General features: G+C 35.1%; 1 protein-coding gene across 2 annotated transcripts in view; it reads left to right on the top strand.

Moving 5' to 3' along the window:
• The window catches only part of LOC106873512 (vesicular glutamate transporter 1), a 400,771-nt gene that overhangs the window by 334,594 nt on the left and 51,177 nt on the right, over positions 1-15,000 (top strand). For both annotated transcript variants that reach the window (XM_052973285.2, XM_014920898.3), the window contains exon 4: positions 12,306-12,420. In XM_052973285.2, the coding sequence (XP_052829245.1) occupies positions 12,306-12,420 (115 nt within the window). The remainder of the gene's footprint in view (positions 1-12,305; positions 12,421-15,000) is intronic.

Below are 15,000 nucleotides of genomic sequence, written 5' to 3'. Positions count from 1 at the left end.
TGCGGTTGCTTTCGGACAATTCATGAGGCACCCATTTTCCAAGTTTAGGAACCTTTCCAAGTTGTTCAAGATGATGATAAATAGTTGTATGGTTTGAACTAAGCTTTATTGCCAATTCTTCAACTGATAACGCAGGATTTTCTTCAAGGAATGTCTCAAGGAGTTTATCATCAAACTCAACTGGACGTCCTGTTCGATCTTCATCTTCAAAGCTGAAATCTCCATTTCTGAATTTTGTAAACCATAACCTGCAAGTTCTTTCATTCAAGCATTCTTTCCGATAAACTGGATATATGTTGCTAGTCGCTTCGCCTGCAGAGTTTCCTTTTTTCTACTTATGCACTTTTTCTATATTATGTGCCTCAAATTCCCTTCGGATACTTCAATGTTAGAAAGGGTTTTAATCAAAGAAATTTTAATTCTATTATTCTGTGATATTTAATTAGTTTAAATGTACACAAATGCATAAGAATAATTTTAAATTGCATTAGACATTCTAAAATACTATTAAATTCCATTCAATTAAAAAAAAAGGTAAAATCGGACAGAACTTATGGGATGACCTGATATTTTATTCTATATGTGCATGTATATATATATATATATATATATATATATATATATATATATATATATATATATATATATATATATATATATATATATATATATACGCATGTATGCATGAGCACACACACACACACACACACACATACACACACGCTGTGTGTATATTTATTAACATATATGTATATATCTACACATATATATACTTATGTATTTGTGCATGTACATATGTGTGTATGTTTGCGTGGGTGAATGTGTATGCGTATATATATATATATATATATATATATATATATATATATATATATATATATATATATATATATATATATATATAACCGGACATACATATACCAATGTGTGTGTTTGTATGTATATGTGTGTGAGCTTGATTTTGCGTGTATGCATGTATATAAACCAAACCTAAGTCGGAGCATCCTGACATATTTTACCTACTTTGATAATCTTACACAAGTTACTGAAAAATTTTCTATGTGGATCAATTATTGACAACGCATATTTGGATTACGTCCAAGTTCACCATTGAATTCCATGCAATGATATGAAGTATATAGACATTAAGTGGGAGACTAGAACATTTGGCTGTCAGATCATTTTTTACAAAAGAAATGTCGGTTGGTAGGCGTTAAAATATCTTATGGCAACGAACGCATTACATTCATCGTTCAATGAGCTCATAACCACATAAGGCCGTCGATATTTTGCTTCTGCTGGAGTCTGCGGGGCACCGTTCTGCAGCAGATGTAATTCTTCATCCGCTAAAAAGCTAATGCAACATGAAGTGAAGTGCTTTACACAGGGACACAATGTGCCATCCGGTTCAGAAATCGAACGTACAATAAAGGGCCTAACAGGCTAAAACTCGGTATAATTTAAATGTGATTTGTTTGCTATTTCTAAATCGAACACCGATGTAGAAGATAACATATTGGCTCCTTTTAAACCCTCAATTTGAAGTAACAATCTTGTGAAGTACATTTTACTACGGCGTCCCCACAGGCTAACATTAAGTTTAATTTAAAGGAGATTTAGTTGATATATATATATGAAGTCGGACGATTTAAGTAGAACAGGGCTCAATAGTTCGTTTTGTAACTGTTAGATGTAGGTGCCTTATAAGGCTCTTTTCACTAATCAATGTCATTAGCTTGTTAAATCGTGTTCACTTCACTTTACCCATTTGTCGCCAAGAAGAGGGTGGAATAAATCCACCAAACTATATTTACTCTGAATATAAGCGTTATATATTTTTAAGTTAGAGTCAACATTTTCAATGCAGGAATGATCAGGAAGTTAAGAAATCGATTGCACCAAAATGAAGCATGTGACTCCCAATGTCCTCAATTCACCGCTTTGATAGGCTTCATTCACAATATAACAAGAGATTTTATGCATTAAATTTGTTCTTCAGAAAAAGAATCAATATATGCTTACTTAAAAAGTCTTAACACTATATATATGTATTGTGTGTGTGTATGTGTGTGTGTGTGCATGTGCATGTGTGTGTGCGTGTTTGTGTATATATATGGATACGTATATACATACATATATACATACATACATACAATAACTGTACACACACAATGAACGTGTATGTGTGTAGTAAGGTTTAGGAATGAAGTCAACGAGTTTAATTTGCCTACGAAAATAAATATATAATTACCTTTACTCCATTAAGGTAATTAAATATTTATTTACGTAAGTATAGTAATACACTCTCCCTGTCTCTCATCTTGTTTTCCTCTCTCTCTATCAGTCTCTCATGTACGTCATATATGCGCAAAACCAATTGTAGTATACAATTCATGCGTTGTTCTAACATATACATAAATCCTTTTTTATTTTGTGCCTCCTAAAATTATAATAGAATATCCTACTTCTCAGCATTGAGAGGTAACCGTTGGGGTACTAGATACATACAATTAGAAAGTCACAGGACTGAATCTCAAGACATTCTTCAAACCAAGCCAAGCCAACAGTTAAGAATACTAGGGGCAGATCAACAAAAAGACGGTTATATAATATCTACAGTCTCACTTGACCCGGTTTGGGAATCTTGCCTGGGGGCATAATGACCTGAGAAAAAATTAAGAATATTGCTCGAATCAGGCTTATTTTCAGCATTACCTTGCCATTGCATATTTTTTCCAAGAAAGACTTTTCCAATTTTATTTAGAAATATGCATTTATGATTACCTGACTAAGAAGGAAGTTTACATTCGCCTGTGTAGAGCTGTTTCCATATATTGTATATATATTTTATTCGGTTTTATTCCACGTAAACTTTTCAAAACTGGTTCCTTGCGATTCTTGAAAGAATCAATATTAATAGCAGTTGATAGTGTTCTTCTTTTGTTCTACTTGATATTTAGCTCCGAGTCAGATCTGAGTGAAGGAACCCATGATAAAATTTCCACATTTTGTTTTAACAACGGCGTAGCAAAAATTATATTTTTGAATGTTTCTTGTCTTTATAAAATGGATAAGATAACCTATTTTGCCAAAATCCATCTTTCTCCTATATTCAAATTTCAATAAATTTCTATTAAAATGTTGGTGGTTATCTCTATTGGTACTTTGTTAATCAGAATTGATTAATGTAATATTTTTTCACCAATTAGATGTGTAAATGCATTAGCGAAACTTCTTGGTTCACTGTATTACATATTCTTGCATTTTTACACCAGGAAGGGATGGAAGATCATATGACCTGTTAAGTTTTCAAGTCTACTGTAACTGGTTGAAAGAAGAAAGTAAATTATCCACAAACAGGACACTTGGGCCGAATCATTGCAATTGTGTGAACGCTCTCAATCTTGAAGAACGCTCTCAAGTTGAAGGCTCTCAATCTTCAGGTACTGGTGTTCAATTAGGCAGTGTGTTATGTCTATCTGCCAAAGACTCAGAGCTAAAAAACCGGGATCAAATATCGTACGATATCTCATCCGAAATTTTAACAATTTCTTCAGTCTACTGCCCTGGATTATTCCTTTGTGACTGAGGAACACATGCCGTAAATTATTTTCTCCTACGTTCAAACACATTTCTCAATTTGCTACCTAACTATGAGGTGAGTGTAGAAAATTCACTTGATAAATTCCTCAACATATAAAAGTTGTTCAATTGAGAGGCAGTCGCAGCTTGGGAAAGGAAACAGATCATCTATGTCATTTGCATGTTGAACACTTGCCAACACTGTTGCTATAATCCAGCATATGACAAGTGGCATTATGTATTAATAAGCTGCTGATATCAACGTCAATAATGCTCTCGGTGCATTATTGATAGTTCAGTAGCCCCAGCAATCAACTCAGGTCAAAGTACTAAAAATAGGGTAAGGGGCAGCGAATTCCTATTTGTTTCATGCTGGTCACAGTCCATATTTCTCCGCATGAATTAAATTCTTTAATTGCATTAAGAATGATGTTGGTTGCTTGCAGACATGAAATGAACGAATTTGCAAATGTTATTCATCCGGTGTTGATCTAATAGAATCGGTTCTTTTGCATCGAAGAGATTTGTCCATATTATGACAGAGCAATTTGGTACGTTAGCATGTGATACCATAATTCTTTTAAATATAATGATTTGAAACTTCCCACAGAACGTTTCCATTTACAAGTATCCCAATATTTGATTTCTTCATGCTTCGGATAAAATTTCAAAATTGATGTTATTTCACTCTTTTACTCTTTTACTTGTTTCCGTCATTTGACTGCGGCCATGCTGGAGCACCACCGTCAGTCGAGCAAATCGACCCCAGGACTTCTTCTTTGTAAGCCTAGTACTTATTCGATCGGTTCTTTTGCCGAACAGCTAAGTTACGAGGACGCAAACACGCCACCATCGCTTGTCAAGCGATGTTGGGGGGACAAACACAGACACACAAACACTCCCCCCCACATATATATATATATATATATATATATATATATATATATATATATATATATATATATATATATATATATATATATATATATATATATATATATGCGACGGGCTTCTTTCAGTTTTCGTCTACCAAATGCACTCACAAGGCTTTGGTCGTTTTTTATAAAATGTAGTTATTGAGCTTGCAACTTAATCCCCGTACGTCCTATAAAGATATTTAAACGGTTGATTTTGCCGCTGTATTGTTTTTGCTTTTTCTAGATTCGTTATCCGTCTGGTGATAGCAACTGAATACAATCACATACTTTTAGTCTAAGACATGTATCATATGCATTCATATGGTCTCCAGCCAAATCGTCTACAAACTGTTAGCATAGGATTGGTCAGTTTTCCGTATTCTTGACGAAAATAGCTCGTTATTTATTGATAGTGTAAAAATTTTAAATGGTTTTAAGCTGTCTTCTTTGTTGAATCAATTTCATTTCGAGATAAATGAGATGCGGGTAATGATAATGATGGTGGTGGTCTGTGTTTATTTTTATTGCTCTCGTTTATGATAGCTTCTGTTTGGCCCTAGATGAATTTAGAAAATTGAGTCAGAATAATGATTTTTTTTTTTTTTTTACATAAGACAACAATTTCGTACCAGCAGTTTTTAAAGCACTTCATATAGCCAAGAAGAGTGTCACAGGAATTTTTTAAAAACGCCAGAATAGATCTTAATATAAATTAACAGATTTAGTAGAATGAAGAAAAATGTTTACAGACTTAGCTCGTAGATTTGGTTGTAATACTGGAGCTGATAGCATTGTTGGTATCGGTAATGTGGCATCGTTATCAATGTTAGCCACGAGTAAAAATGTGAAATCAATGTAGTGAAAACGCATTATGCAACCAGTGTGAACAGCACAAAGTACGTGGGGGCTGTGATTTTCGTTTGATTGCGCTAAGGTGAGCAAAAACGGTTTCTCTTATGCTTAACATAAATAAATAAAATGTTAGCTACTGATCTATGCTGAGGTAATTCGGATATGCATTTAAACGGTCCACTTAGTTCACGCGCCTTTTGTCTATACATCTGCATGCAGAAATGCTTGGCATTTTACATTTATGATTGTATATCGCTATACATAAGCACACACAGAAAATCATATACTCATGCACATACATACACGTAAGCGTGTTCTTAAATTCTATGCGCATATATATATATATATATATGCGTATGTGTGTGTGTGTGTGTGTATATATATATATAAACTGAAAGCAATTTCTCTTTCTTTAATATATAGTATTGAAAAGAGTTCAATCTTTCTCACGTGAAAGAAATTTATTTTTTTGTTGTGAATCTTCGACTGTTGACATCTGATGTTCATGCATAATTTGATGTCATAGAAATACATTTAAGTAAGGAAGACCATCCATATACACGTACACACGCGCACACATGAACGTTCAGACACACATACACACGAATATGCAGACATACAAACATAAGTGTGTATATATATATATATATATATATATATATATATATATATATATATATATATATATATATATATATATATATATATATATATATATATATATATACATATATGTATATATATATATATATATATATATATATATATATATAATATATGTATAATATATGCATCTATTTATAAATGTATGCATATACATATATATATATATATATATATATATATATATATATATATATATATATATATATATACATACATATACATATATATATATATATATATGCATATATATATATATATATATGTATATATATATATATATATATATATATATATATATATATATATATATATATATATATATATATATATATACATACATATACATATATATATATATGCATATATATGTATGCACATATATACACACACACACACACACACACACACACACACACACACACACATATATATATATATATATATATATATATATATATTAAACAATGACTGACAGAAACATGCATATCCGTTGTAGTTTACGCGTAGTTTACGCAAGATCAACATGCGAAGAAAAAATTTAGAAAAAGAAGTATTACAACCATTAAGTCCACGACACTTAAAAGAAGACATACATATACGACAGCCTCTGTGATATGTCAAAGGAAGCTAAAATGACTCATAACTACCTTAAAGGAAAATCCATGTCATTCATTCATGTATTTATACATGAATCACGTTCTCCAGTAACGTTCACTTCACACACACGGATTACATATTCAGTTCACGTCTTCCATGCCAAAATATTCTGGTTCGAAAGGAATAGCATAGAATGTAAATACATCGCTTAAGAAAATCTTCCCTCTAAATATTATCTGTTAAAATGGTGTTAGCAATCGTGGTGTACATGCAGAATCGTTAAGCCTAGGACAAAAATATGTACTTTGGAAGATTTTCTTCGGCTTTTAACGTTCTGATTTCAATTTACGCCGATATCAAATTTTGGTTTGAGATTTCATCCCTCCGACATTGACAAATTTAATAAACAATCAAGTATTGAGATGAGTACTTCTGAAGCGAAGTGTCGATTGAGCGTTGAGCTTCAAGCCTCGTGATATTATTTCCACGACTTACATACTAAAATCTTTGTCTTCGCTGTTATTCATTTTGTAGTCAATAACATAAAGAAGCGGCCAAGAACTAGACTGCACGGCATTAAATTACCCCTATCAAATCTACTTGCCTTGTGCCTGAAACAGAAGCTACTACTACTACTACTACTACTACTACTACTACTACTACTACTACTACTACTACTATTATTGAAGGCAGTGAGCTGGCAGAATCGTTAGCACGTCGAGCGAAATGCTTAGCGGTATTTCGTATGCCGCTACATTCTGTGTTCAAATTCCGCCGACTTCGGCTTTGCCTTTCATCTTTTCAGGTCAATAAATTAAGTACCAGTGAAACTTTATGGTCGAAGTAATCGACTAGTTCCCTCCCTCAAAATTTCAAGCCTTGTGCCTATATCAGAAAGGATTATTATTATCATTATTTTCTTATAGTCTCCTGAGCTATTATCTCACGATTCATCAGTATCCCGCAGATTGGAGTGACAACACTTTCCTTCACACATGCGCTGCTCCAGTTATCCCTGTCAAATGAATACATCGTATGAAGTTTGGTATTTGCAACTTTTGGTTCCTGAATGTTGCATTCTTTGAGATGATCCCAAATGTACCGATCACAATAGGTACCACACTGACTTCTCAGGCCCTGAGGATACGTTTCCCTTCCAAAACTAGGTTTTGATATTTCCCAATTTTCTCATCCACTGTCTTCAGAAAATTCGTCTCAGGTATAGCTACTCGGTGAAGGTCTATTTTGAAGAGCACTTCCATAGGAGAGTGATATATTCTTATCTCTGTAGATTGGCATATCTCATATTAGTTTCATCTAATCTTTCTCTGCTACAAGAAATGGTTGGTGCTCCTACCCCTTATTGGACCATTCTAGCCCATACCCCCTGCACAACACCTAACGTATTCGCACTGCCACATTGTCATGTGGTTTTTGTACTCCAATTGCGTCAGTTTTGAGCATCAACTAATTAATTAATTACACGTCTCAGATGACTTTTGGCATAATCTACACAAATGTGATACTGCTGTCTTACCAGTACTACTTCTGATTGATTTTGTTCGTTAAGTTTGTTCTTGAGCAGCAGGAATTAGTCCTTCTGACACCTTTTTTGCACAAAGAAAAGAAAACATGTTTTAACCAATTCCAGTATTTTTCAACAACTTCATCCGATGTTTCCTGGTGTACTAATTTTGTACTCCTGGGTGGGGGGTCCCATCATTGTCATTGATCACCTTCTCACCTAGTGCAGCCTGCAGCATTTTTCATCGCTATTCTTCAGATGGGCATGCCGAACAAAATTGGCTCGATGAAGGGATAGAACAATTGATCGAAACGGATCCAGATTGTATGCCTTTATTGCTCGAACATGTTTCCTTCCTTTTTGTTATTTTACAATTTATACGCCTCTTATGTATCTCCACATCATAGCACATCATATAATATTCTATTGTATCATCCTGTACAGTCCCCATTCTTCTTGTAATCCTTTAATAGTTAATCTTCACATCATCATCACCATCAACATCATCAACATATTCACCGTCATATTCATCATCATTACTAGTACGTTACTTTTATAGAGACCCTGGGACATTGTCGTAGACTTGGAAAATTCAATTGTAACAAAATACAAAAAAAAAAATAAAGCAAAAAAAGCAAAGAAAAAAATTAACCTAGGAGTTCCTCCGAATTTAATTACAATTCCGGGTGGGCAATCCTTTAAAAGAACTAATTCCTTGCAACATTCGTCAGTATTGCATACCTCAAACGAACAAGAAAACTATATGTGAAGAGACGTAAATAAAACAGGAGTTGTGCATAATATTTATACTCTTTAAAATATGTTCGAATATATATGTGCGCAATTTAGTCGATGGAGCGCCAGAACAACACAATATAAACGGGAAATAACTATTTTACTGGAAATACAAACATTAAGTATAATAATACTAAAATTGCACTCTTAAAAAACAGTGAAAGTTTTCTTTATAATTTTCAAATACAAATGCCCATGGAAAGAAAAATCTAATTAAAAAGGCATAGAGACTGACAAAACATTAAAAATAAAGGTAAATTAAAAAAAAAGCATAGCATCTGAGAAAACATTTAATAAACACATCATCTAACTCTACTTGACTCCTTGAATGTTTTATATATACCTAGTGGCCTTTTCGAGGATTTGATTAATTATCTTTGCTGTCATTACCATGTCTGAAGAGAAGAAAGCTAAACAGTTTAATTCCTCGCAGCTATTGAACTTGTACAGTAAATACATGAGAAACTCGTAACTAAGTCTAACCACCCAGTGCGACCTACATCTATAAACGCAATCATCTATAAAGCAATCATACGCAAACACACACACACACACACATACAATGATATACTCACGTATAAATGTACATGTTAACTACATCCATTTCTTAAGAATGTATAAAAAAATATGCATGCTCACATAAGAACTCAAACTCCTACAATATCAACACACACACGCACATGCACACACATATGCACACACAAACACACACACACACACACACACACACACTTACACACACACAAACATATACACACAACTATGTAACCAAGCATACACACATACACATATACGCATAGACACACACACACATTAATGAAAATATTTAAGATTAAGCTAAAGAATAATTCAAAACTATTTTCGTAGAGTACGTATTTACTCTTTTACTTGTTTCAGTCATTTGACCGTGGCCACGCTGGAGCACCGCCTTTAGTCGAGCAAATCGACCTCAGGACTTACTCTTTGTAAGCCTAGTACTTATTCTATCGGGTCTTTTGCCGAATCGCTAAGTTACGGGGACGTAAACACACCAGCATCGGTTGTCAAGCGATGTTGGTGGAACAAACACAGACACACACATATATACATATATATACATATATACATATATACGACAGGCTTCTTTCAGTTTCCGTCTACCAAATCCCATCACAAGGCTTTGGTCGGCCCGAGGCTATAGTAGAAGACTCTTGCCCAAGTTGCCACGCAGTGAGACTGAACTCGGAACCATGTGGTTGCTGCGTAAGCTACTTACCATACAGTCACGCCTACGCCTAGGAGTTTAAGTTTTATCAGAAGAGGTGACAGTTACTTCGAATTTTCGGCATTCTCAATTTCATCAGGCTCATCTTTGAAGATGAACAAGCCGAAACTACGAAATTATTGTCTTCTCGTACTCTAAAGGTATAATAAATTGATATATGATTTTATATATATACCGAAGTAAGCATATAAATGTGCAACAAGGTGGAAAAAGGAGTACTCAAATACCAGAGGTAGAGTAATATGCTTTATTTAAAAGTAGCAGAAATATAACAAAAAGCTGTTACTAAGAGTTTCACGTTCCTGTTTATCGGACAGTTTTGTTAAAAATGGGAGAGAAATGACGATGCAATCAAAACTACTATAAATTAAAAAAAACATGGATCTGTTTCATTGGTCGTTTCAAATAACGGTCTTAGGTAAGCAATGAACAAAATAAACAAAACAAATGAATTCAATATAGATTCATCCTATACTAAATTTAAGGTTTCCAATTTAAGGTTTTCTTTGATTTATAAAAAAAATAGTATGAATCTATATTGAATTCATTTGAATTCTATATTGAATTCGTTCCAGACGCGTTTTACACTGTTAGAAGCAGTCCTGGAGCTCTTGCGAAGTGAAGCCTTAGTCGTCTTTTTCTTCGTCACTTCCACATCTGCAAATTTCGTAGCACTGACTTTCGTTACCAGTGATGACCTTCCAAAGAAGATCCGCATGAACTTTCAACTGTTATTTCAGCTCACGACACATATTCGGTCGCGACTTCTTTTGATCGTTCGTGTGCAAGGCACAAATTTTGCAGCAACTCATTTCATTTGCAATTCCTCGGCACTCTTCGTTGGCAAGAGTTCCAGGACACACCAGTCATATCAACAAGTTCCTCAATTTTTAGGTGACAGTCCTCCAAGATGGGTTCAGAAATGTTCATGATACTTTCGTTCGTTCGGGAAGTCACCGCTCACCCTGAACGAGGTTGGACCTCAAGCAACAAGTGATTATTCATAAAACTTGATAACCACTCGTAAACTTATGTCTTGCTCATGGCAGCGTCCTTGTAAGATGTTTTGCCCATGGCAGTGTCCTTGTAAGGTGTTTTGCCCATGGCAGTGTCCTTGTAAGCTGTTTGAAGCATGACAACTGATTCGGCAGTCGTTTTCCCTGGCAGAAAACGGAAGTTCACGGGAGCACGCTGTTCTTTCACGGGAGCACGCTGTTCCTTCACGGGACCACGCTGTTCAGCCATCGCAAAAATTGACGAGCAGGAGAGAAGCATTGCAAAACAAAGACGCACCATGAAGTAGTATGACAGAGCAAGGCAATACTGGTCGGCAGACTGATATATGAGAGTCGAATTACACGGGTTCTAGCAGTGGACTTGTCCTACAGAGAACGTTTCCGGTTACTTTCGGGTTCCCCTCGTATAATATTCAGAGACATGGACTCAGTTCGACACTCACTTATAAAGAATGCTCACACAAACACAGAGGGCTACTAATTAGCAATATATAACGTATTAAAACCTAATATGTTGTAGACATGCGCATACATTCATAACGAACATTCCTCTAAAGAACTAATCGAATAACGAATGATTTTTCTGAAAAAAAAAATGATAATAATAAAACGAGCTGAAATATGATCAGCCCAATCGTTTGGCGAGGTGGAAATTGAACAACAGTCACGAGTACGCTATACACGCTTATAAGTACTGGGAGAACATATACGAACGATCCGCTAATTGAACAAACTGTCGCCAACAAGTTTTTCGCAGATAATAGTATTCGTCCAACGAAATGAAATTTGAACGGCAAAGCACGAGTTGACTACACATGCATATAAGTGCCTTGGAGAGTGTATGCAGACGGTTCGTTAACATCAACACTTACAAGAATGGCTGTATACGTCAAGAGTAATATATTCTAACAAAGCTAAATATATGAAAGACTAAATGCTACAGATATAAATGTAATATACATGTTGAAGTTTCAGAACTACTTGCCCATTTTGCATTTATTAAAACATTTCTAAACGGAATAACCAGTTTTTTTTTTTTTGTATAAAGCACAGAATTGATAACTAACATAATGTTATATTATATTTCGCAGGATATTTGGAACAGCAATAACCATTTCTTCATTCTTAAACTTGTTCCTTCCTGGAGCTGCCTCTGTACATTATGGACTAGTCATGGCAGTGAGAATCCTTCAAGGGTTGGTCGAGGTAAGGAAAGTGAACGTCATACTTTTTTGCTCATATTAATATGGAACTGGGAATATGTATGCAAGTATGTATATGCACATGTATGTGTGTATATATATATATATATATATATATATATATATATATATATATATATATATAGTTGAAATTTACAGAAAAACAAAAGATGAAAGCAGGTGTATGAACAACAAGCAGGTGTATTCGATTGACGCTCGGGGAAGTGAGCTAGTCTTTTACGTTTCGAGTCTACGCTCTTCAACAGAAACGAATAAGAGAAAATATACAAAGAGACAATAAAAAGACTTGTGTACATGAATGGAAGATGCAAGGGTGACACATTTTCACGCCACTCTCTTCGCCTGAAGATTGCAATGGTGCGAAGGAGTCCGTTGTAAACTTGCAAACTAAATTTCAAAGCCACTATTACACCTCTACTTGTAAAAGTATTATAAATACACACACACACACACACACATACATACACGCACACAAACACATATACTCACACACATGCCTGTGTGTGTTTATGTGCGTGTTTGTATGAGTGTGTGTGTGTGTGTGTGTGTGTGTGGATATGTGTGCATGCGAGCTTGTGTGAGTGTCTTTGTGTGTATGTGGGGGAGGGGGCCCACACGCGTGTGAATTACATCTCTATCTTTACAGAAATATACACGTACTGAAAGAATCACACGTGAAAACACAGATACACGCACACAACGTTGAAACATACGCACACACTGTTCCCTGAAATTGTTTTCTGCGTTCATTCATCTTTGCAGTCGATTTTGCTTTCAATCCTTCCGAAGTTTATCTAATTCATCTGCTGCTTGGACGGTTTTCACCAAATGATTATCCTCTGTTTGCCTGTTAATGGTCTGTTTATAACCATTTCCTGTATCAGTAATAAAGAGCAACACCACACATGTCAACACATTTTCATACAACCGTACCGACAAGGAGCCCCTATGTGGTTACTCGATCGGATAACTGTAACAGCAAAATATTCAACAATCCACATCCTACTACCTTAGTGAAGGACTCTTATAGAGTATGGAAAGCATACGAAAAAGATGAGAAAACTCTATAAAAGCTGACACGAGTTATCATATCACCCTGATAGACATCAGAACCTAACAGTACTAGCAACAACAAAAACAATAACAACAAAAATAACAACCACAGCACTGTCATCATAATCAACAATAAAAATCTCAGAGAAATTGCAAACTGACCACCTTCCAACTACACACTGCCATCTTCAATAATGTAAGAACAAATACTACAATATGTACCGAGATGCATCTAAAGAGATGAGACGGCCACGGTTGGTATGGCTTTGATCGTAGATCAGTTCCTTCTGAATTTGCCTTTCAGTTATAATAACGTTAACAAAACAGCAATAATAATAACAATGTTTGAACAAGTGAAGATACCCCCAGCTTGAAATGTGAGTCATCCTTTCGAGGTGTTACATAATTACAGTTCACTTAGAAAGCAAAATGTAAGTTTTGAAATTCCTTAGTAGTACAATTCTGATGTTTTAGTCCAGTGGTATTCAGCTATTTTTTTTACCTGTCGATCACTTTGATTCCTAGTTTTACTTGAGTAGACGTTCATAAAGATTCGATGCTTAAAAAATCCTATTCTATTATTGGAATTAAATATTTTGTAAAGCGGCGAGCTGGCAGAAGCGTTAGCACGCAGGGCGAAATGCTTAGCAGTATCTCGTCTGCCTCTACGTTATGAGTTCAAAACCCGCCGAGGTCGACTTTGCCTTTCATCCTTTCGAGGTCGATAAATTAAGTACCATTTACGCACTGGGGTCGATATAATCGACATACTCCCTTTGTCTGTCCTTGTTTGTCCCCTCTATGTTTAGCCCCTTGTGGGCAATAAAGAAATAAGAAACGTTAGTACGCTGGACGAAATGCTTAGCGGCATTTCGTCTGTCTTTATGTTCTGAGTTCAAATATCTCCGCGTTTGACTTTGCCTCTCACCCTTTCGGGGTCGATAAATTAAGTACCAGTTGCGTACTGGGGTTGATCCAATCGACTGGCCCCATCCCAAAAAAATATTTCGGGCCTTGTGCCTAGAGTAGGAAAGGAATTAAATATTTTGTGTATTGTGTAAGTAAAATACTTTGTGTATTGTAGAAGTGAAACCTATTTATTCCACATAAATTTTATCAAGAAAACCTTATATGAATCTGCAAGGTTCATATGACTCTCATTTTAGAACCACTGTTTTAGACGAAAAGCTTAAGCATTGCAGATGAAAACGAAATTTTAAAAAAGCACTCGTGGATGTATTTGTGTGTTGCCTAGATATATCTGTGTCATTTTATGTGGCGATAATAGTCCAACATTGGTTTGATCGTGAGAATAAGATGGAATGGAAAACATCCACAGCGAAGAGCCCAACAATTCTGTATCAGCTGTGTAAATAAAAAAGGAAAAACAAGCACATTATAGGGAATAGCCAACACACGAATGCTTGCTTAAGCAACCGCAAGGATGGCTCTCATTTCAAGGACGAATTGACGGTGAGCAGAAAACCACATGTTCAAGGGAAGCACAGGA

The sequence above is a fragment of the Octopus bimaculoides genome, chromosome 15, assembly GCF_046866305.1.
Source record: "Octopus bimaculoides isolate indiv1 chromosome 15, ASM4686630v1, whole genome shotgun sequence".
Classification (NCBI taxonomy): Eukaryota; Metazoa; Mollusca; class Cephalopoda; order Octopoda; family Octopodidae; genus Octopus; species Octopus bimaculoides.
The sequence above is the reverse complement of the archived record's forward strand: the minus strand, read 5'-3'. Positions and strand labels throughout refer to the sequence as shown.